This window comes from Dendronephthya gigantea, unplaced genomic scaffold (genome assembly GCF_004324835.1).
Source record: "Dendronephthya gigantea isolate DGI-Jeju-01 unplaced genomic scaffold, DenGig_1.0 000003F, whole genome shotgun sequence".
In the NCBI taxonomy this organism is placed as follows: Eukaryota; Metazoa; Cnidaria; class Anthozoa; order Malacalcyonacea; family Nephtheidae; genus Dendronephthya; species Dendronephthya gigantea.
The window spans coordinates 806694-831679 of record NW_021163013.1 but is presented as its reverse complement, the minus strand read 5'-3'; the positions used below and the strand labels follow the sequence as shown (position 1 = coordinate 831679).

Here is a 24986-nt window from a genome sequence, read left to right as displayed (position 1 = left end):
TATATTTGTAATGGTAGGACAAGCGAGAAGGTAGCGTCTGTAGCGACGACAAATAGCCTCGCCATCTCGCGTTCTCATTCAACAAATAAATTCTTGGAGCATTCCTTTCAGCATAATATTGCTTTTTTCTCGAGCCCCTTCGCCTTGCGACATAAAATAAAATAATTTTGCTCCCGATCTGTCCGTTTGTAATACAACGCGCTAATATCGCATATCATTAACATTCCAAAAGTTGCTCCCCCACTGATGGAATGTGTTGATGCGCGGAATATATGCGCAGAACGGACTTTACCTCATCTTTAAGGTTGACTGTGTGCTAATTTGTCTAATTATATAAAATGATTTTGCTAAATTTTCCCATTGTTTTAAGAAATACTATTGTTATAATTATACCTAGTGCTTTCCTATTGGACAAGAGGTCCACGCGTAGAGGGCTTCAAATCTAAATGATTCGGCTTGATCAACACGAGCTGGCTTCAGATATCATAATTTTCCCTAGGACAAATTATGAAATTTGATGCGCGTTCCTATGCTTTCCCTTCGGAAATCACAGGGAAGTGGCGAACATGTACATTTTTCGGAATAAAGAATTTTTCTACTGTTTTTGAAATTAACTTTATATTATTTCATATTCTAATCTATGCAGGCACTGTTTATAGGAATTGGCTCTTCTTTGGCCTCCGGTTTATTTTTATTTAGCACAAAACACACTGTTTCCCTCAGCGTTAGGAAATAAGTGTTAAGTAATTCAAATTACACAAAGCCAAAGGCTTGGAACTTAGGAGGCCTGTTATGATTATGCAAGCAAACGGAGGGAGAAATATAATATTATGGGCCCACCCTGAACTTCTAGAGTTTGGTTTCCCGATCCTTCTTATCTTCTCTGTTTGTTGGTAGTACGTTCAAACACGGGGCTCGGCGGTTTTATTGGAAAATTGGTTATCATGTGACGGGATGCGCATCTTTTTTCTTTTCTTATTTCTAGTTCGGAGCGTTTATTCGTAAGCAAGAGCTGAGGATTGGCAAGCCATACCATTTGTTTTCCCGTATCGACCGAAGTATGTGAAGCATAATTCATGAGCGAGGAAAATTGTTATTTTTTACAAATAAAGATAACAAGATGCCAACAACTTTATTGACGTGAGTAAAGGTGTAATGCCTACCGATACGTTTATTATTTTACCGATATACATCAGTATACAATTCGTATTTATATATAATATTTTTATTGTGCGACTATTAGTATTAGGCCCCGAAGCCTGTCCTATCGAATACCTGATGAGTGATGTGTGTAAATAAGTTCAGTGATTTTCTTCTGTTTGAAATAAAATGTTGAACAGAAATCCTTCGTTATTCTGTGCGTGGCATCAACTATGGCGGATCATGCCAGGGGGGTGCACATGTTGTACCCCTGAGTGGCCATTCTGTCATTCGTTATTTTGTGGTCATGTGTGCTTTAGTCGACTGTAAATCCAGTGTAAAAAATGTAATCCAACCTCATGGAGAACGCTATTTTAGGAAAATCATACAACCAATTCACAAGCCCCATTTCAAAAGAAATACCAAACTCAAGCTCGATAAAAAAGCTAACTTAATAATAACATATTTCTCTCCTGCATGCTAGACAGAAGTTACGGTTGATCACAATAGAGGATCATTTCATTAGTTTTGTCCTCCTACACAATTAATGAATGTTATAGTGGCTTTACAAGGATGATGTTTACGAAATATGACACCATCTAACATGCGACGTTATCATCCCTGATTGCCAGCGAAATTGGATCTCGAAAACGTGTGTATGTGATTTGATAAAAATTAAACAGTTCGGCTAGCAGGACTTATAACTGAAGAAGAATTCCCAGCCCATCAAAAGCTACAGCGTGATTTTGTAATTCCACGAGAGTAAAGACAAACAAAAAGGTAAAGAAAAACTGAAATAATATAGAAAGCATCTCAGTCTAAGTAAGAGCATCAGCTAGTTGTATACAGCGCAGCGCTAATTCCGCCGCGAAGATTCTTCGTATGAAAAGCGCGCGGCGAAAAAAAATATCAAACATGTTTGATATTGAGCGCTTTTGCTGCAGGAGCTTTTGTGCTCGAAAATAGACTCCGCACACCCGGCGAAGTCTTCGCGAGGAAATCAGTAGCGCTGCGCTATTTTCGCGTAATGTGTGACTTGCTTAAAGCCTGGTTCGCATTTAGTCGTAATTGTCGTAAACAAGTTTTTTACACCGATAAGAAATAGTGCGAATGTGAATTTATTTCTGTATTCAAATCGCACATAGTAATATTCCATCACATCATCCATACAACTTTACTTGTTTACGACACTCACGACTCAAAAGAAACCAAGCATTGGTGAATAAATAACACGAGTTTGCAACTCGCATCAACTAGAATCACTGTTTATATATCCCGCAATTGACAATGACAGACTTAGTTCTGCGGAATTTAACGGAAGCCAGTGTTTTGATATGTGCAGCAGATAACTATCTTCATAATTATACTAAGGCCATGCACACAACGCGTGATCAATCGTTCAAAACAGCCTAAAATAATAGACATGAGTATACGTGCAGAAATGTTTGGCCACAGTTCAATTCTCAGAATATAAAGTTTAGAGTGTGCAGGTCAAGTGTGTTTTTGCAATTGAAGAATCATACTTAAAAAAGCTAATCTGTCCTCAACACGCCAAACGAGTGTCGTTTTCATGACAAAAATCATTTTTTTCAGAATTTTACTTGTGAACTTGATGAAAAAATAGTAGAAGATTAAATCTCGATGAAAGCTCAGTTCATTATCGAAAAATTTTATTTTGCACCAAATATTTATTCATAAATCTGTCAAGGACCAAATCTGCCTTTTTTTAAAATGCCATACCGGATTTAACATTGCGAATGGAGCTTAATAGATTAAAACTAAGTTAAGAAAGATTAAGTTAATAAATTCAAATATACAAATAAGTCACAACCAAACAAGACTGATTTATTACCATGATTGATTCCACTACTGCATTATTATGATGAGTATCAAATGATTGGTTTGTTTTTTAAAAACCCTGTATACGCGATACGGGATCTTAAAAATGCGAATGGAGCTTAATAAAGTAATTAAGTTAGCAAATTTAAATAAACAATTAAGACATACTGTAACCAAACAAGACTGATTTATTACCATTTCACTAATCACTATAATTGCATATATTTTTGAACGGACGATTGTCTATAGTACGTGTCTGCCTTAATAATTGTTATTTATTAGAGATTAAGGCTTTAAATGAATAAATTCTTCGTAACATTAGGTATCTATAAGGAGTCTTTTCTCTATTTTTTCTAGTGCCATGGCATCAGCCTTTCTTTTTAGCCATACTCACCTTTTGAAAGGAGTGAAACCATTCAAGGAAAGAATAAAAGATCAAGACCCGCCAATCATTCAACAGAGTGATTATTTAAAAAAGTTCATGCTGAAAATCCAAAAGGAAGATTTGAACGCGGCCTATTTGGAGTATGGCGACAACCCGCCTCGCCCTCCTCATCCAGTAAAAGTTGCATCGAGCCCACCTCGGTGTGTTGAATATGATGTGATTATTGTTGGAGCTGGTATGGCTGGTCTTGCCGCAGCGTATGAGCTGAAAAGGGTAGGTCTAAAGGTGAAAATTCTGGAGCAGACTGATCGTTATGGTGGAAGAGTTTTCACTTATGGGGAAGATGCAGGCCTTGCACCTGGTCTATTTGGCGAAGGTATGCCTAAGGAAAGCAAAATATACGATCGCCGTATATTTGCACCCATTTTCTTAGTATTACCATACACGTGGCATTTCTAAACACATGCACAGTTTTGTCTCCCTTCCTTGCTAGTCTATAGGCTACAGTAAGTTGCCGAAGACACCACGAGGTTTCACAGGCCCTCTAGCTTAATTCCTATAATAACAGCAATGATTTGAGCCATCTGGTGCCGGTTGATGAAAAGCAGCTGAACTTAACCCAGTGTTAACGCAAATTTTTGCATCAATTTTTATCATCGCGCTTGTTAATAAAAGTTGAATATTTTGAACATAAGTATTTTTTGGGTCAATAGAAATAATATTTATATTTGTAAACTTTTGAGACAAGCGGCGGGGCAGAAGCACGTAAACTAAAACAGCGGATTAAAATTTAACCCAAAGTTAGCGCTAACTAGATTTGAACAACTGGGCCCTGGGGCCAGTTCTTCAAAGCTGGGTTATATAGCGCTAACCAAGAGTTTAGTTTTAAGTGCTCCTGAACCGCTGCTCGTTTTACAACCTGTAAAAAATATGGCTTTTGACGATCTAGAAAATATTTATGAAAAAAAATATTCAACTTTGACAAGCGATATAAAATATTGTTTTAAAGATTTGCTTTAATCCAGGGTTAAGCTAAACATCCGGTCCCTGGTTGTACGAAGTCTGGATGGCACTACCCACTTGATAGTGATTTTTTTAACTGTTTTAAATGTTTTATCGAATAACGTACAGGCGATTTTAGAGGGATTGATAAAACAACTATCCGCTGGATAGCGCTATCAAGCTTTCGCACTTAACGCGCCTAATGTCAATTAACGTTTACCTTACGTACACATTGCAATATCTACAGCAATATAAAATATGAAATATCTCTGCATTTTTAGGCGGAGCGATGAGATTGCCTGATGGTGTTGGCTCATCCGCCACTAAAACGCATTTTCTGACCGATGGGTATATAAGGAAATTTAACTTGAAGACCAAAGCATTTCCAAATTACGATGAAAATGGCCTTTCCTATATTTACGGAGTGAAGGAGAAATCGAATCGTATGTGAAATTAGATCTTATAAGAAATGTTCATACTATATTATAAACTTTTATGTTATCGTAACTAAATAGATATTCAACGGTGTGTCAAATTTTCCGCTTCCTTGGTTTTTCTAATTTCGGCTACCATATTTCGTTTAAATTCTCTCCAGCAACCATTTTGAGGGAAAAAGATGAGGTCATCAGTGGTGATACGTAACGTTTCCTGGGTTCGTTTGAGCTCTTGGAACAAAAAACCCTAAAACTCAATTGTTCAAAGCTATGTATGTTGGAGCTAACCCTGGGTTAAATTTTAATCCAGTGTTTTAGTTAATGTGCTTCTAAACCAGTCTTTGTAAAACTTTAGAAAATATGACTTCTATATCAGTCCAGAAAATATTGATGAAAAAAGATATTCAACTTTGTGAACAAGTGATTAGAAAAATTCATATAAAGATTTGCTTTAACCCTGGTGGTTAACAACCGGCCCCTGTTGTATTATTATTGTCTTAGACAAACTAAGCTACATATTTTAATGAGCTCAATTCACATGTGGCTAAAAAAGTTTAAAATTTCACTGGGATTTAGTAAGGAAAACAGAGATAATTAAAAAATTGTATCATTATTCGTTTATTAATAAAATTAGACTTAATAGCTAATCTATCAGTTAATCCAATATGATTCACCTTTCAAACGATAAACTATACGCATGACTGATACTGTTGACTTTCTTGCTTAGTTTGGGGAGAGAAAAATTTTGCAATCGTTTGGCCAGATTGGAAGAAAGGGATTAGTGGCATCGATGTTAAGGATATAGGTACTGCATTACATACATACTGATCTCATTCTTGTAAGGTGGCTCTCTTCAGTTAGTTCAGTTTTTTAGACGATTCGCGACTTGACAACAAACTGCTTGGTTTTTTAGTTAAATATCGGTGAGAAAATGTCCGATTTCCTGCATCTTGATTTTTAAACAGTTGTTATGATGTTAGAAAGAAAGAAACTGTCTTTTAAGAACAAAAAAATTGCGAATGTTAAAAAAACCTATCCTGCAACTTTCTCTAAAAAAAAATGTACTGAAGGAAAATGTTTACTTTTTCTTCATCTCCATTATTGGGGCAATGTTTTCCGAGTTTCGAGATCCTATCCTACAAAATAAGGAAATGAACAACTTTTATACACAGAAGTGCGTCAGAAGTTAATAGTGTGGGGAGCATGCTTAAAAACACGCCTGTTCCGGCGTTCTCCTCGGCGAGTGTGTATGCCACTCTTGTCAATTGGACTGCTTCTGAACATAACAGTCTCTATATATCATATTTAGACGGCGCATCGTGTTTCAAAAAGATTAGAAGTTTAAAATCTAAACAAACCGTTTGTTTGCCTACGGACATGATTTTTACTTTAGCTTGCGAGTTTGTACTTCCACTTTTATTACGATTTGTTAATTCCAGTCTAGATATTTCAAGAGCTAAGCAAGATATGAAAAACTTTATATATAGTTTTCTGAATTATTTTAAAAAGGACAATATCGAAGGATTCTAGAACTGTTGAATCTTTCGCATTATAATCGTAGTCATTTAATACTTTTCCTGATTCTGAAATATTTTTAGATGATTATTACACAAAAACAACCAAGGTTGTCACGGATCAATTGATTGCTTGGTTGAAAAATACGACCACCATTGAAGACGAAATCAATGTGTGGGAACGCTGGATCAATATTTGGAGCCAGTTTACATTGGAAAGCTTTCTGGAGAGCAATAAAGATGTTATTTGTGCAAAATTAACAAAAGATGATCAAGATTGCTTAGATGTCACGATGCTTGGCAAACTTTTGCCCTGGTCCAACGATGCACTGCGTGGATACTCTGTATATTCTTACACAGAACAGCTGGATCAGTCATTGGTCCAGTATCTTCGCGATCAGCTGGGAAACTGGTGGTCACGAGATATGCATACCATAGTGGGTGGCATGCACAGTTTACCAGAAGCTTTCTTCACGTGTGAAAAAGATCCCTTGGTTTCTGACGATATCGAAATGAAGAAACAAGTTTACAAGATTCGTTATTATTCCTCACCCTGTCAGCCTAACGACGATTATGTCATTGTTTCCTGTTATGCAAATCCATCAGAAGAAGAAACTGATTACATAGCGCGGGTAAGTTTATTCAGTGGCGTATTCAGCCTCACAGCCCATGCAATAGTCCTATGAAAATTAGAGCTATGGTATCATAATTATTCATCTCTTTTTAAATTCATTGAACACCAAAATGTTTACATAGCGGAACCAAACCGTCTGGCTGGGTATGCCACTCGGTTCATGGATTAAGATTTTCATAAAACTTTTTTCCTTGCTACCTTTTTTAACGCTTACTGAGTGAATATTTTTCAGAATATAATTAACATGTCTTGCAGTACATTGAAGTAAACCATATGAATCTGCCGAAAAAATCTATCACCTTTCATCGCTGTCATTTCATCTAGCTTTTATTTCATCTAGTTTTGATCACTTGTTAGGCTAAATCATTCTACAATATCAGTCCAACTTCTCTCTGAAATTTTGAGTTATCAATGCGCTTCATGTAAATAAAAATGTGAGCATTCCCTAAAAAACTTCAGCAGTAATCATTTGTTTAAACTTTGATATAGGCCGTAATCGTTACCACTCAAGTCAACATACTGCGGCAAATTACGTTTGAGCCAATTGAACCAAACCAGGAAGACAGGGAGGCCCTCAGAAAGAATCTTCAAGCCATTGAAGACATGTTCACAGGACCAGCCACAAAGATTATCCTGCAAACCAAGACCAGATTCTGGGAAGAGGAGAAGTACGGCATCAAAGGCGGCTTTTCTAAGACCAACCTACCCATCGGTCAAATACATTACGTGAAACCCGATCCGGACTATCTCGCGTCCACCAAGCAAGGAATAATTCTGATTTACACCTGGAAAAATGAAGCATTGCTTTTTGGTTCCTTGACAAAAGATCAGGCAAAGAAGGAGGCTATTGAGCAAGTTGGAGAAATTCATCCTGAGATCAAAGAAGAAGGGGCAGTTGAAAAATGTATTGTCCATGCTTGGTACAACCAACCCTCTTATCAAGGTGCCTATGGACTCTTGAAGACCACTCAATACAGCAATATCAGGTGCGTTGCAATCATAATATTATAGTACTTGATTCTGTGCCCGTTTTTACTTTTAAGAATCACTCTGTATGGCCGACAAATGATTATGTATTGTACTTATTAATCGCACTATGGATTCTCCCCAATACAGACCCATGGTAAAACTCTAACGCGTTAAACAACATTCTCCGATATATCTCTTTTCTTTGTATAACCTACAGATATTTGTGGGAGCCAATGGGTAATGTGCATTTTGCTGGCGATAACATATCATTTACCGCTGGCTGGATTCAAGGAGCTTTGGAAAGTGGTTTTAAATCCGCGTATCAAGTTTACGCACGTCACATGAAGAGAGTTAAATGAGATGGGAAAGATTACATTTAATCGCATTTTGCTAAAAATCCAAGTAGAAAAACTGCATAGCATAATATCATGATATTTGTTTATTTTTTGGGCTAATTATATAAATTTTGATTGCTTGATCTTTCTATGTATAAAAAGTAGACAGTAAAACTTAAAACAATAATTGGAATAAAAGGTTTCTAAAACAGATGCATAAAGCCACATTGGAGATTTGTGCCTTCACACCTTTACACGCGTCTAACACCTTCATCTGCATCATAGTTTCAAAATGGTTTAACAGAATCAGGTAGTTTTTTTACTTTCATTTAATTTGAACCTTTCATCAGATTTGTTTTCCTTTCAACAAATAAACTATACGCTCACACGTGTGTGCATGGTGACCATATAAGGCTACTTATTCAATGATCGATTACATGGCCCACACTCCCCGGCCCCCTGATGTTCGCTGTAAAAGCAGAGTATATGTAGGTTGACAAAAATATATATAAAAACACAGGCTGTTGAATAAAAACACTGACTTTTAACACAGCAAACTTAAATCAAGATATTTCCATACATCACGACTTCATGGATTGTGGTAAGGGGAATGCTGTTTACGTGCTGGAATAACTTGAAGTATTCAAATCTTGATTCTCCGAAAGTCTGTTAATTGTTTGGCAAAATCTGCAGGCACCAAAATGGCCTATATTGAACACAAAGAACAGAAAACGCTATTTGAATACTGCGAGACACAGTACCAGCAAGGAACAGAACACTCTTGCCATTAATGCGATGGAAAACATTGGAGTTGAAGTAGATGGTTTGTTGTTGCTAATGAATATTATGGCAGATAGGATTTACGAATTTCAGATCAGATCATATTTTGATCGCGAGGACTATACGCACCCACTGAAAATAATGCCGGGAATAATGTTGTTGTTTGTTCGAAGTCAAGAGATTAACGATTCTGACGAGAATATTACTGCAGATTCAGGTAGACCGTTAAATAAAAATAGTTGTCGCGTTAGTTTTAACCGGTTCGCGATGACGGGCGTTGACAGCTTTGTCAGCAACGTTTGAATTTTGAACATAAACATTGAGACCACTCCCTAGCAACGTGTCAAAATCCGCCTAGAAACGTCATCGCCGAAACAGTTAAAATCAACGCGACAACTATTCTTATACCTGCGTGAATCTGTAGTGACCGTATTCTCGTAACCTTATTATATAACCTTATTCTTGTATAATATAATTATAAATCCCTCGGAAAATATAACCGTCGCCGAATCCCCCTCACTCTAGGTCTATAATAATGATAATTAGCGAATATTAATATTAGAACAACTGAAATAAACGAACCCATTTTTTTCAAATCTGTGTACAAACAGTCATAACACCCTAATGTCATGCTACATTTATAACATAATAGTACGATAAAGCTTATTAATCTGAATATGTTTCACCTAACAGTATTTCACATCTAATAGTTTACATACACGCAGTCACTTGAGCAATCAAAATGTTTGAATGTTCATCGACAATAACCCTTTACCAGTTGATGTCAAAATTATATTAACAACAGTGGTTTCAAACACAACTACATTTGATACCTATTTTCTATGGCACATGCAAAGACGTTATTAACCAGGAGTTTTGGGGTTGAAAAAAGTCTAAAGTATAAAGTTAATTTCAACACCAAATTTTTCGAAATGTTTCCCATTTGTGAGTAACGGGCATTTTGGATACCATCAAACTTTTGCCTTGGCATTCACTAACATCGACCAATATTCCGCGGTTAATATTCATTGGGTCGATGAGATCTTGGTATTCTGTCTTTCCTCGAATTGCCAGATCAGCGAGTATCTTTCCAATCATTGGAACAAATTTCATTGCCCAACCACCTGTGAACACGACGATACGCTTTGACTTGGGCAGAAAATCCAAAACGAATCCAGCACCTTGGTCGGGTCCTGAAACATCATTATTCAATTGCGCAAAACCAGCGATACACGTTGTTTCTTTGTCCGCATTGCTAGACGGGGTCAGATCAGGCATGGACTTTTCCACGAAATCGGTTGTAAATTTCAGTGCGTCCACATCGACTGGTCGTTGGTTCACATCGGGAGGAAAGAACAAGAAGTCGAATTCTTCGCGTGAGGTATACGCAGGTGCAACTCGTAAGTATTCCTGACTACCAGGCTCGCTTGGGAATCCGTAATAATCGTTGTAATCTTTCGGGGCATCGCTACCGTCATCTTTTGGTTTAGGTCCAAAGAAATACCAAATAGGCCATTGAGCTGGATCGGTGTTTGATGCACTTTTTCTCTTCTTTGTGTAATAAGTGGAACACCAGAGGTAGATGATCAGGTTGATACGTTGATTGAAGCAGGGAGATAGAGCGTCCAAGGCTTCGTTCACATACGCGCCTGGGGTGAGGATGATCTTTGTACCCTTGTAGGTTTTCTCATTTCCATCAACCAGTGCTGTAACTTTAACACTATCCTCCAAGGAATGATCGATCTTAATTACACGCGCATTGAGTTTCAACGTTGCTTTCGTACTTGCTGTTAATTTCTCAACATAACGTTGAACCACGCTGGGGACATTTACAGTTCCACCTTTCCCCGTAAAGAGAGCTTTCGCGTTTTCGATGTCAGCCACAGCGCTCGAGACAAATGTGAACCTAGGATCATTCATAACTTCCTCCTTTCCTTCAAGAACTATATAATCCTTCCCCTCCTCTTGGCCAAGTTTCTTGAGGTTTTTAATTGCTTGGTCAATGTTTCCCTCGCCGCTCTCAACAGTGGAATCACCGAACCAGAGACAACCTGTTACTTGAAGAAGACTTTCGTCGTTCATCTCTTTTTGGAGCTTCATCCACATATCGTAGGTCTTTAGGGCAAGATCGCACAAATTCATTTCGGAATATGCTATGCGGTATTGTCGACTGTATCCAGGACTTGAACCGTGAACGTTGGCAAAATTGTTAAACTGCTCGAGGAGAAGAACTTTCTTTCCTTCTTTAACACTACATTCGTAAGCGGCGGCGAGACCCATTGGTCCTCCTCCAACAATAATTACGTCATACAATTCTTCCATCGTGCCAAATGAATAGATTGATCAGGAACGTTTTAAAACAATCTAAATGTAAGAAAATGATTTTACTGCTGAATTCGAATTAATCACAAGCTACTAGTTCATTTTCTTTTTTCGTTTGTCATTCCAAACTCGTTCCTCGAGCTCGCGAATTCCTCTGGCGATGAAACAAAGTTCTGGGTTAGACAAAATCAGAATAGATAATGTTTGGTCGTTCGCACCGTGAATGTTTTAATACAAGACATAAATGAACAAACCAGAATTTCTGGCTTCTAGTTTGGATTATCTCAGAGCCCGTCCTCGCTGGGGGGAATCGCTGCATGACCCGAGCAACGATCCACGATCCTTAACTCGACCCTAGATTGCTAGGACAAAACCCAAACAAAATTAGTTACAAAAAGTTCATATCAGAAGGAAGAATTGCGGCCGCAGAACTGAATTACAAATCTTTACTTAAAAGTTAGATGAATTTTAGAGATCACAGTTTTATTCAGAAATTTCTGGGAGATCAGGGCAAAAGTGTGACATTAATGAGGTGAACATAATTGTACTGGTGCAGTCTAGACTCTAGAACTAAGTGTCCGTTCACAGCTTTTAGATAAATTTTTCTCCCTTTAATGTAACAATATATACATTTGTAAAAAAGGTATATAATTTATGCGTACTATGAAATTAAAATATTTTCGCTGGTATGAAACTTGAATTCGCCTCTTTAGACCCCGTTTACACTAGAACCAAAGTTTTCGGATTCATCACGAAAGCGGAATGTTTTAGTACCGGATTCATGTTGCTGTTTACACACGCAGCAACGAATCCGATAGAAAATGTACTCGGTTTTAAGCCGCATCCGGAAACTTTGAATTCGTAAAAGTTTGTGAAAACTTCGTATCCAGAAACATTTGAATCCGGAAAATTTTCTTGTGTAAACGCTTTGCACGACGAATCCGAAGAAATCCAATAATTATGACGACCAAACAATTCTCCAAGAACAAGCATGTGAGTGTAGACGGACAAATCCGCATACAGAGACAACTAAATTGTAGTGTAAACACCTGACGAATCCGATACCTGTGTGTAACAATGAATCCGGATAATTTTACAAATCCGGAAACTTTCGTTCTAGTGTAAACGGGGTCTTAAAGTCATAACTAGTGTACAGCAAGACAGAGATAAGAGTAATTGAAAGTAAATTATAGTTTATTTACAATGATAATGCTCCATATTTGGGCAAATAACAGTTTATAAATGCTAAGATTAATAGTAGGTAGCGATAGAGGCTTTGCTTCTTGCAGAAATGTCACTTTGGATTCGCCATGTTAGACAGCTCCGAAACTTTGCAGATGCATGTTTAAGACCGAAATTTAGGTAGAGTGCAAATTTCTTGCAGGTCTTTGGCAAAGCATGTGCCCTGTCAAAATGTGCTTTGATAGGTTTTAGAGTATCAAATTATTCATCGCAAATATCACAAAATACACAGCAAATATCGCAAGATTCGATGAATCGAGATTTTGTCGACTTTACATAGCTTGGGCAGATGACTGGGCAAGGGAGGGCTCAGAACTTCTTGTAACGTAAAAAATAGTGTGCTGCCTCGCTGAAGCTCAACAGCAATTAGGTGAAATTCATCCTAATAACACCTTACTACCTGATTGCATGGTCTGGTGTTAGCTCTGTCGGTCGCAAAGGGGTGGCTTGGAACGCCCCCCTGCCGAAAGCTAACCCTTCACCAACTTTGTTGGTGGAAAAGAAAAACGAACCTGACAGGAGTAAGCAAAGGAAAAAAAAATTACTAATAGCATTTTACTAATGTCACAAGCTGCTGCTGTCGACGTTATCGCTCGTTCGCAGATGCGTTGTTAATGTCCTCTGCAGGCTCTTCGGTCACGTGGTTTGCCGACGTCATGACCGGACGTCACTATATAAATCGCTTTCCTCGCTGTTATACTGACCTTGGCTATTGCATAACCCCATTTGATCTTTCATGTCGGAAGCGTTAATATGAATTAGGGAGGTTAAGATCTACTTCCACTACTAGTACCGATACGAAAATACATGACGTATTACAGTTTGGCAGTGCGGAAATCTTAAAGCGTTAAGATTGTGACTTCCGTATGAAGTAAATAAACATGGCGGAGTATAGCGGCTATATTCACATCAAAAACTCTAATCACAATCCTTAAGTCTCAACAAACAAACAAAGCAGAAACATTATACAACTAAAGACTAAATAATATTAGAAAAATACTGCAGAAAATGACAATAATACAGTAAATATAATATGATACTTCGCCTACGTATCCACTTCCATTTTCAGCCCCAAAACGGTACTCGCGACTTCCGGTGTTATCACATTTTGGACGATTGTTACGTCTGCGCATGCGCGTGACTGAATATTGGTATCGGTACTCGTAGCGGAAACCGATCTTAACCTCCCTATTATGCTTGCCCCGACACCGTGCACACAATTGTGTAGCATTACACAAAAGCCGATGTAAACAGATTGATTAAATGATTTATCTTCGGCCTGGGCGCCAGGCCTAGCTAATGGATTGGTAAATAATACTGCACAAACAAATTAAAGCAGAATTTGATGATATACAGGGTGCAAACTGTTAAGTGTCAAAAAAGTGACACTATATCAGTTTAGACATTATCCTATTGTTGTATATGCTTCGCCTTCAGTGCTATAATATTATACTAATCCCGAATGTAAACGGGCCTTAGACTGTGTGTGTATGCATTATGTACATTTCTTTTCTCGTTGCCAACTTATATTTCCACTCATTCGCGAATCGTTCAATCGAACGAAGCTATTTTGCCTGATTTTCAGAATTCGATCGTAGCAGATTCCCCCGTGACCGGTCACAACTCAGTCTAGGGACTGATAAATTAAGCGAAAATAATAAGATATAGCTAGCAGGTTTCGCAGGCATTATAAGGTCGGTTTTCTACTAGTAATAATCGGGAGGTTTCGCAGAGACTTCGAGTACGATATTCGTCATGCATTCTCGCCCGTTGTTTGCTTACGCCATGCCAAAACCCGTCGTCGCCGGATTATTGAGTACCAGTTTAGTTGGTAAATTTCACACTCGATATACTCAAAATTTCGTACAGTCAGCTGCAATCATCTGAAACAAATTGCTCAAATACAAAAGAATAAAGTCCAAAAAATACCGTCGATGGAAAACCGGCTTAACAATGACTTAAATGCAGTTTTTCACTAGGCTGAATTTTTCGATGGAACTTTTAGCTTGATTTCTGTTCAATCGTGACTGGTCACCTCCAACTGAGCTGCTGATTACATACCACATGTTTTCCTCTGACAGCACAATAATAATAAGGTGGAATTGGTCGAATGCTTATTACTGGCTATAGATTTCCGGCAATTGTTGTTGCTGCATGAGACCGTACCTGTGCCTGTGGCCGTCTTAAGGTTTTTTGAGAGTACATTTTGTTTAACAATTTTACAGTAATACTTGCTTTTTGCGGTAGGAGTAATTGAAATGTCAGTTATTATTTAAAAGCTGTGATTCGCCAAAAACACATCCCGATATTAAGTCCCCATGCACCCTGTATTAAAATACGATATCAAACCGCCGTTTGACCGTTCAGGTCAGGTAAGAGAAATGATAGTGCATGCCCTTTTTGAGTAAACCAGAAATGAATTGTGTGATTTGCTTACGATATATAGGATATTTGTGTTATTGCATGCCTTTGCAGCACGTATACACAGACCGTACGGCTTTTAAGTTCGTTAACTCGTGCAATACACTTGAATAGAATGAATACAGGCATGTATATCCTCTTAATGCCCTAGTGAACATCTAATCATATAACAACATGCATGCGGAAAAAATTAAACACATACCTGAAATTTCAGCCGTTGTACAATATATACTATACTATACAGTGTGGTTAGCTTTGTACCAGTAGCTCTTCTTCGAGATCAAAATATAGACTGATATCACGAGCGCAAAATAACTGCTTTATTACGTGAGTAGGAGGAGCTTAGCACGATACCTTTCATAGACCGGATGTCCACACACGTTGATTAATCTTGATGAAATATAACCTTCCAAGAGGGAAGACTAAGCTGCTGTTGAATCTATATATTTAATCTTAGAAAATATTCAGTTATTTACTAATTGCGAATCGCTATGTTCGGTGCAGGCCGTGCAGCTCATAGATTATACTCCTTAAAAAGTCCCTGCAGTACATAGTTCATGTTTTATTACATATATGGAATATTTATCCTAAAATAACAACATAATATGTGTGATGTACGTAATTTACTTGATTAATCAGCTTATTTTTTATACAAAGATAGTTAGATAGATAAAACTTTCATTGAGTTAAGTGTTTTTGTGCCATACTAGTGAAATAAAAGCAAATTCATACGCATAAGTACTTACCTAGGCAGATTTACCTAACAGTAATCTTGCTAAGCTTTTACAGTGCATGTTGTTTTATATTTCCTGTAGCTAAATAACTTAATGCCTGTAAGTGTATGCAGTCGTCCAAGCATCAATTTTTACACAATTAACCTTAATACACATTGCAAAGCAGAATCTACAGTATGTATAAAAAAAATTCGAATCCAACTTTGACAAGCTGCTGTGTATAAAATAGTAAAGTAAACGATATAATTTTTATATGGCAACAAAGATTAGCTTATTTAGTTTGCGATTATACCGTTCTTATTTATGCCCGAGCAACTGGCCGAGTTATCGTCCTTTAAACATTGTTGCTCGAAATCAAATTTTTCCGCCGATGGGAATTCGAAATGAGACCTCCAGACAAAAGAAAATGCAAATTTAATTAATGGGGCATTGTGTTCTTCAAAAGTCTATCATTGAACATTGACAGAGAAATAAATGAACTTAACAATGGTGTAAAAATCAATCAAATTTGTCAAATATATTTTGCATTATTGCACGCAAAATTTCGATTCGAATTTTTTTTGATATACCCTGTATACTGTATACTGTTTGATGAAATTAATTTCAAAATCATTGCGTCGCTGCGGATTTAAACTTCGCGCGGTCCGTACGGCCTAATACGGCCCTATCTCGTAGCCAAACAGATGGCATAAAAGAGTGAAATATGATTTAAAATTTATTATCGAAAACGATAATTATCCTACGGAAATAGGAGCTGAAAAACCTGTATGTTTCCTATGCCATATATAGAGGGTGAGTAAAAAAAAACTGACACCAATGAAATTCAAATTAGCTGCGAACTCATGGCTGGAATATGACAATTCCCATGTACAAACAACAAAAACGATTTGATAAAACTGTTCTTTTGTATTTAGAGAGCTTACAATGCATTTTAACTCCCAATGGGAACAAACTTTATGTTTTAGGTTAATTAATATGATATGCTTCGTATACCTATGAAATATTTTAAGCAACTTCTGTCTCATTAAAGCCGCTATGCGACTAATTTGAATTTCAAAGGTGTCCGTTTTTTGTTACTCACCCTGTATGGATGTCGCGACAGGATTTGGCTGAAATGTAATTAGCCTAGGTAGTCATGCGTTGGCGAGTGCAACTCGGATTAATACAACGAGTGGTGTTTGAAAATTTTGCCATAAATTGGACGAGTCGCCGGTCCAACAAGGCAAAATGTTCAAACATTACGAGTATTGTAAATCCCTAACTGCTTGTATGAACAATATCCCATGAGTATTTGACGTGCATTATTTAAGAATTTAACAACGAGTCGCGTGCCTTTATGGTGTAATAATGCACGATGGGGGAATGTTGGGAGAATACGAGAGAAGCTTGTAAAACACGAGGCGTAGCCGAGTGTTTTACAAGCTTTTCGAGTATGCTTCCAACATTTCCCCGAGTGCATTATTACAACATAAAGGCACGCGACGAGCTTTTTTAATTCTTTTATAATATAAGAAGAAATTATAGGGCAACAACAAAATTTGTTTATTTGATCAATAATGAAATTCTCCGTATATGTTATTTAAGATGTTGCTTAGCAACAAAAACTTCAAAAGCCAGAAGCGTGCATTATGGCCTCACAATGCACGCGCGGTAGCCAATGGAGAAAGAAAGATTTAATTATCCTTTCGAAATCTAATTTACATCAATATTTACACATATACATTATATTATTTAAAAAAGGTAATCTTGTTCCACGTAGGCATAACAAGCCTGCCCTAATTAAACCAGTTTTACAAAATTATGTTGATGTAAAATTTAAAAGTTAAAAGATAAATTGTCACTATAAAAAGGTATTCTTGTTCCACGTAGACATAAAAGGACTGACCTAAATAAACTAAAAGAGAGTTTTGTTCTCAAATAAGCCATTATCGTTGAATAAGGACTATTATATTTTTCCGCGATCTTCGATGCCAACATTTTATGAAAAGCGATGCATTCTTTGCCCATCGCCCCATTTGTTCCAAAAACTAGTGGTATGAAAACTCCTTGTTCAATTTCAATGGCTCTTTTGTTATAAGCCCTTTTCTTTTCCATTTCGGTTCGATGTAAGATATTCTCAATTGCATGGTTGGGATTTATTAGACATGGCATTTACATGTGCAACTCTAACGTCAAAAAATGCACATTGGCCTTGTCTATAAAACTAATCAGTGGACGGTTCCGGCAATTCTAAAACTGGAAAAATTCCGAATCTGGAAAGCAAAATTTAGAGAAAATCCATCTTTTGACTTATGTACTTCTTATCGACTGCACTAAATACCATACCCTTTTCAATGGCATAAAATACTTCTGAAATACATACAATACCCCCCCCTTTTTCCGAAAAAAAGCCGATGTTTATCGCTCAAATGCATCGTTTTCGAAAATAATGAAAAAGGGAACCTTTTTTCGTCGACCTTGTTGTTAAGAAGTAAGACGATAAAAGGTACCCTTTTCGGTCTAATACGTCATTATATCGTTCGGTGAAAAAGGGTACCCTTTTTGATGAACTTATGACCTCCGTAATAACGAAAAAGGGTAGATTGGAAATTGATCTGTTGATTTCAAATAGGATTAAAAATGGTTTGAAATATTTTTACCATTAATATCTAGGTTGAGTGCATAATTTATTGTGTATTTTACAGTAAAAAAGAGTACTGCGCAAGTATTTATGTATTTGTTACTTTTCTGTGCTTCTGGGATTTCATATATGTGACCTTCCACGGGAAAACATACGTTAACGCTATTTCGTTCGTTCGAAAATATCGTTCGTTATCCGTTCGTTTGCCGTTCAAACGCTTGAAGCGTTCGTTGAAACGATTTTCGAGATCGTTCATCGTTCGAAATTGCCCGTTCGAACGCTTAGGAAAAAACGTTTGAAAATTGGTCCGAAAGCGTTCAACCGTTTGATTTACCGTTCGTTGAAACGTTTGCCGGAATTTCGTTCAATCGCATTGGATTTGGTTCAACATATTAGATTAAACATTTGCAATGCTACAACTTTGTAGAAGAAGCGCAGAATGTGCTACACAGAAATACTCCCAGAAACGTATTCAGTTCCTTAGTAGAAGGCTTGTAAAGGAAATAGTGGGGTTATTATATCAATTTAGCCTAATCGAATGCTATTTTGTGCGCTTCATGTTATGGTTTATGCTTAGCGTCATGCAGACATGAAGGCTATTAAGATTCAGTGCATGCAATTATTTCATTAGCGTCAAATTTCACGTCGTAAGCTTTTTTTCAAAAATTTTTGAATTTGTGCTTTACTATACTTCTGTAGCTTCCATAAGCCAAATTTCACCGCGCACAAACAACTCGCAAGCCATATATTAGCATTACGAGCCATAATATGCCTTGGCAAGGTGCTAATTAAGTTGCATAATTGTCGGAAGTCTCTAAATGTATGTAACAGACAAAACCAGATTTTAAAATGAATTGAGGGATTTTGCGTGTTACATATTAATATCGTACTTTTAAACCATATGTATATATAGCTAATTTATTTACATCTGATAAACTTATCTGGCCTCCGTACGAAGCAGCTACTGATTAAAATCTATTCAAAATTAAGGACCGCATCCTAGGACGGACCTTTCAGCTTGAAATTCGTTCTCTTTAATGCAGTCTGACATAGCTACAAATTATACAACAATTGAAATACCCTAGGTAATATTTGAAGACATAAATACAGTGACCTAACGCGCGTTCGGTAGGGTTACGACGAGAACTAAGAGATCCTCATTTATTGGAGGCCAGGATAGATAACGAAACATCACAGTATTAGCAAAACGTGATTTATGACAAACAGCGAATTAAGGGACCCCGCAGTACCAAGTATACCTCAAGACCCCATCCTCGGCTCTGTTCGTTACGCCACTGCATGAATATAATAGCAATTTAAATATGTACGTGCATCTAGTCTAAAACTAGAGCCGGAGCAACAAGATCCTCAGTGCCCCGCTTACAAAATTGTCTTATTTCCTTAAAAAGGTATCTTTGTCTCCCCAGATCTAAGCCATCTGGCTCGATCGTTGCTGGCATGTTGAACGGTGGCAATTGCATAAATATAACATATATATGGCATAAATATAACTCATGCATTGTAAATATTTATTTAGACTCTTAATTCACAAAAAAATACTTCATATATATTGATATATGCACATTTCAGCACAATTCACTCCCCATGTATATTTTGGTTGTAATTTGATTTCTCTCGACTTGCTCCTCGAATCGGAAACGTGGAACGCGGAAAAGGCTCAAATCGTATAAATGATAGAGACTGTATGAGAGTAATGAACCTATATCAATGATGTTCATTGTGTGACTTTTTTATTACAAAAAAAATTCCGTGTTTTGTGAGGTTGAGTTTTGCGCTATGTTTTAAAGTGCGTGCAGTCCTTCATTGCGCACAACTGGGCTGACACAAGCCCAAAGGGCAAGTTGCCAAGCTAACGTTTACAATGACCTTTCAGATATTTTGCCACATATATTTCGCTATATATAATTCATCAGAAAAGGAGCATTGGAATTTATCTTGCTTGGACAACATATCAGCTGTTGGGCACAGGAAAATTTCACTAATTTTGATTTGGGCTCCCTTGATTAGAAATTACATTCCGGATATTAAATTGCAATTATGCATGGTCATTGCACCTTGAAGCCTGCCAGCTAGAGCGGCAAAATGAGCAAATTTGAAATGGCGCCTGTCAACTGTTTATGCGTGCATGAGCGCGCGGGTAAAGATCTTTACCAATAATTTCGCGAAGACTGTGTCAAATATTTGCTGGATATTAGCATCTATGGAGAAGTCAAGGCGTTTTAACGCAAGCATATATAAAGGTTAATAGGCTACCAGGTATGAACACTAAATGAAACATCAGCTATGATATAAGGAAAGTCATGACTTGGCCACTTTATTAGGCGCGCTTGCAATTATTTTCCTCCAAGCATTGAAATCAGGCTTATTGATGAAATCATCAACAGAATTCGTATAACGGTTCTCTCGATTTAAACTAAAGTTTTTTTTCCCTTGAGTGTATTTGCTTGGCTAAACTGTAGCTCTCTATTGACCATGCATATATATCGAAATATGACACGCATTCGAAGTAAGATTTCATATAGATGATCATGCAATTGTATATAACAAGACGTTCTCAATTGCATTTTATGTAGCTATGTTAACGCGAGTAAAATGTATTCGGATATAAATGCGCACTGCAATATAACTCTTTAGATTGCTTATCATGGCCGGTGGAATCAAGTTGGGCCACGATCATCCAATCATTCCGAATAAACATGACATGAAAGGTTGCCAGACCTTGAAAATGGCTTGGCTGAGGTTAGAAAAGTTGTTAGCTTGGGCCGTGGTGGTTACAATTTATAGGATGCATTTACTTACATTGAAACAACAATTGTTTACAAACTTTGCTGACATTTTTCATAAAAAAGGGGTAGATGCTACCTCGAAATATATATAATTATATGATATAAAAAGATTTCGCCAGACAAAATGGATTAATGCTTTCATGCATGTCTTAAATAATCTTGATTAGTTAATTTTACTGTAAGCAGGAGGCACAAATTGTGTCACAAGTAGATGTCTCGAAGATGTTGAGGATCGTTTGTTTCTTAAAATGGTGAGTATAAACTCCCCTGTGCATGCATTTGGCATTGTCGTTTCTATATGGGCGGCAGCATTGCTATATGCTTTGCAGAAAAAATTATTTGCACTCTTTGTGATTTAAAAATCCGGTTTCTATATGGGCGTTGCTATTGCTATATGCTTTAGTGAAAATACTGTGCAATCTTTTCTTGCTGCCGGGGTTGAGTATTAAGTTGTTTTGCAGGGCGGAACTGAATTCGGACCTTCGGGATTGCGGATTGCCGCGGTGGTTTGAAATGAAGATTTCGAAAATTATCCCATTAATTTACGCGCGTTCTATTTCTTTAGGTCACTATTGTTAGGCTCATGCAGGTAGCATAGGTATTTACACAGTTACCTATGTAGATGGTCGAATATTTGGGGAAAATAAAATATTTCCTGATGAATATGACCACCAGGAATTTAGTTAGCTAATTTAATATCACAAGTATTAATTAGCGATATACTGGTTCATAAGTCATAACACATGCATATGTGATCGTATGGTTACAAAACATATCACTTACATGAAAAAATATGGCGGCAGAAATAGGGACATTTCAGCTTTAGCTTTGCGAAGAAAATATGGCGATGGTGCATGCAGTGGATAAAATAGATTATTATCAAATTTTTAAATATTCTTAAGGTATAATGATGCCCTTAGTTGCTACTGACAGTACTGTGTATAGGCGACATTCCGCGACAAGCTTGACCGCACGGAACATATTGTGAGCATTAGGTAAATATTCAAGCTTATATTTTAAATATTTTATTACCGCGTAATGCATTGCTGAAATTGAAATGTGGATTTTCACGTGCATAAATGGTTGGGATATTTAATGTAGTAGGCTATTTATACCAAATAAGTTTTGACAGCATGCAAGCACACGTTACTACGCTGGTTCGTATACAAACGAGCTTTGCGTATGCGATATTCTGTATAACTGTTATTAATGTCTGGTTATCATCTGTAAACAACTTGATCCTTGCGATAATTAATTTAGTCGTTTGCGCGTCAAAGAGTATAAGCAATAGTGTACAATGGAATCTCTTGTGTTTAGTTTAACATAAAATATGTATCCAGTAGCTGAAACTCAACCAAACTTAGACGGTGACCAATGACATTGCCTATGATATTATTATCGAAGCCAGGCCATTTATGGCAATCTTCGTTTACTCTCGGTTTAGAGCCGTGTTAATAAAACGGATGCATGCATGATGTGTTATATGTCCTTAACCACCCATACATATAGTTTGTCCGTGTTCGGCTTTCTAACGATTAATAAACCCGAATTTTGATGCAAAATGCAAATGTGTATATATATATAAAGTATAAAATAATGTGATTTAGGTAGTTTAGCTAATAAATTTAGTTAAACATTCAAATGAAGGTATAGCTATTTATATGTACACGCATACTTGCGCCAACACATGTTACGTGTTTGAAAATATTTCCTATTCTTTTAATTAGTCAATAATATCTTGCGTCAATCATACGCGCAACAGGCGTTCAGACTAATTCGTTAAAACCGTTCATAAACATAAATCGTTCAAACGGCTTCAGATTGAACGTTTATTTATCCGTTCGTATTCTCGACTTTAAACGTTCACATTTTTAGCTGAATTCGTCAAAACGTTTTTTGGGTTCGTTGAAACGTTATTACAGATCGTTCACTACCCGTTCGTTATCCGTTCGTTTTGCCGTTTCAACGAAATATCGTTAACGTACGTTTTCCCGTGGAAGGTCACATATTTTGACATGCACGTATGAGTGAAAGCATAAAAAACCAAACATGTAACTGATGTAAGAACTCTTTTACTAACTAATTGTGTATAGAGGTTCCGTTTTTTTGAAGGGCACCTTGTGCATGCGAAAGAGTGACTATATATGTCCAAAATAATTATTACTATCGGTAGATTAGCGGCACCTTCAAGCAGGATTTCCCTGAGGTTAGTTAAGTTCCTTCGGTAGAAGCATTCGGCTATTCCTGTTTAAAGCATGGCATTGCAAGAGGACACCATTATTTCACAGTCTATAATAATTTTTTTAAATCGATCGGTATATATATAAGTGTAGCCTGTCCACAGATTAATATAGCCCTTGCGAAAGGATATAATAACTATGATAATGGGCATACCGTACTACATATGTTATGGCTAGATTATATATTATGGCTAGACTATAGTTGATAGACTATAGTTGCATGCAGATACAGGCAGCGAAGTATTTTTGGCTTTGTAGCGCATGCAATGTGACTGTTTCCATCACTGCATGGCCAGAATTATTTTAGTTACTCTGTATACTGTATACAGCGCACTCTATAGTGTGCGACACAGTATAGTATACGGCACATGCATTCTCTAGTGTCGGCTGTGTCGCCTTAAAAATGTCTAGTTTCTGAGTGTTAGCCTTAACAGAATAAGAACCGGAAGCTTCTTTCGAGGAACATTGACTAACCTCAGGGAAATCCAGTTTCATTAATATGCGCTATTCTGCTGGGGCCAGTTGTATCAAGCCCGTTTACCTTAAACGGTGGATAAGTTCAAAATAGAAAGCAAGTCTATCGTTTTATTGAACAAGCAAACTAAATGTTTTCAACCTTAATACAAAGATACTGTTTAAAACTACATATCCAGTGCATAATATTCAAGTTGACTCATTCAAGAGAGATGTAAAAGTGTTATTTAATTTTGACTTATCCACCGTTTAAGCTATAAATGGGCTTGATACAACCGGCCCCTGATAAGTATAATTATTTTGAACATTGTCTTTAGCATATATTCGATATTTTCCCTGCCATTTTTAATAAAAAACAAGAGAGAATAAATTATACACTCAGCCTTGATATCAATGGTATAAATATTTCACACCATTTCTATATAATCCTATTTAAATTCAGCAGATCAAATTCCAATCTAAGAGGGTACCTTTTCCGTCTTATTACCAAGGTCATAAGTCATCGAAAAGGGTACCCTTTTTCATCGAACGATATAATGACGTATTAGACCGAAAAGGGTACCTTTTATCGTCTTACTTCTTAACAACAAGATCGACGAAAAAGGGTACCCTTTTTCATAATGTTCGAAAACGACGCGTTTGAGCGATAAACATCGCCTTTTTTTCGGAAAAAGGTGGGGATATTGTATGTATTTCAGAAATGCTTTATGCCATTGAAAAGGGTATGGTATTTAGTGCAGTCGATGAGAAGTACATAAGTCAAAAGATGGATTTTCTCTAAATTTTGCTTTCCAGATTCGGAATTTTTCCAGTTTTAGAATTGCCGGAACCGTCCACTGATTAAAACCCCCTTGCTTTTACATCCAGACGTGCTCCATTCTCCGTATTAGCTGACTTTATATCAAAACATTCCCCGGTTATTGGTTGAAGGATTGGTTCTGGACTGATCTGCAGATAGTTGATGATGGAGTAAGAGAGATGCTCCATGCAATCTTTCTCTTCTTTCATTTCGAACAGTTATCTTAGCATGAGACAAGGCCTCTGCCGATGGAAGCCTATTGATCGATTGCCTAACAATTAGGGCGCATAACTGC

The 24986-nt window shown here is 37.0% G+C and overlaps 2 protein-coding genes across 2 annotated transcripts; one reads left to right on the top strand and one right to left on the bottom strand.

Annotated features, from left to right (window-relative positions):
• The first annotated feature begins 1087 nt into the window (after window positions 1-1087).
• On the top strand, window positions 1088-8437 carry LOC114541872 (putative L-amino-acid oxidase YobN). The gene is made up of 8 exons (XM_028561681.1): window positions 1088-1140; window positions 1701-1920; window positions 3337-3740; window positions 4648-4809; window positions 5528-5605; window positions 6399-6946; window positions 7438-7934; window positions 8135-8437. The coding sequence occupies exons 3-8, from the start codon at window positions 3341-3343 to the stop codon at window positions 8274-8276; spliced, it is 1827 nt and encodes a 608-aa protein (XP_028417482.1). The 5' UTR covers window positions 1088-1140; window positions 1701-1920; window positions 3337-3340; the 3' UTR covers window positions 8277-8437.
• Window positions 8438-9619: 1182 nt separating this feature from the next.
• On the bottom strand, window positions 9620-15296 carry LOC114541640 (putative bifunctional amine oxidase DDB_G0291301). Its single transcript, XM_028561448.1, has 2 exons — window positions 15220-15296; window positions 9620-11396 (listed from the first exon to the last, which is right to left on the bottom strand). Exon 2 carries the CDS (start codon window positions 11352-11354, stop codon window positions 9945-9947), a length of 1410 nt encoding a protein of 469 aa, XP_028417249.1. The 5' UTR covers window positions 11355-11396; window positions 15220-15296; the 3' UTR covers window positions 9620-9944.
• Window positions 15297-24986: the final 9690 nt, after the last annotated feature.

Bases quoted from the DNA above. Each gene is read 5' to 3' on its own strand.
- LOC114541872 (XM_028561681.1), top strand. From the start codon at position 3,341: ATGGCATCAGCCTTTCTTTTTAGCCATACTCACCTTTTGAAAGGAGTG. The intron at 3,741-4,647 runs GTATGCCTAAGG...CTGCATTTTTAG, and splicing joins ACCTGGTCTATTTGGCGAAG to GCGGAGCGATGAGATTGCCT. The intron at 7,935-8,134 runs GTGCGTTGCAAT...TATAACCTACAG, and splicing joins ACTCAATACAGCAATATCAG to ATATTTGTGGGAGCCAATGG.
- LOC114541640 (XM_028561448.1), bottom strand. From the start codon at position 11,354: ATGGAAGAATTGTATGACGTAATTATTGTTGGAGGAGGACCAATGGGT.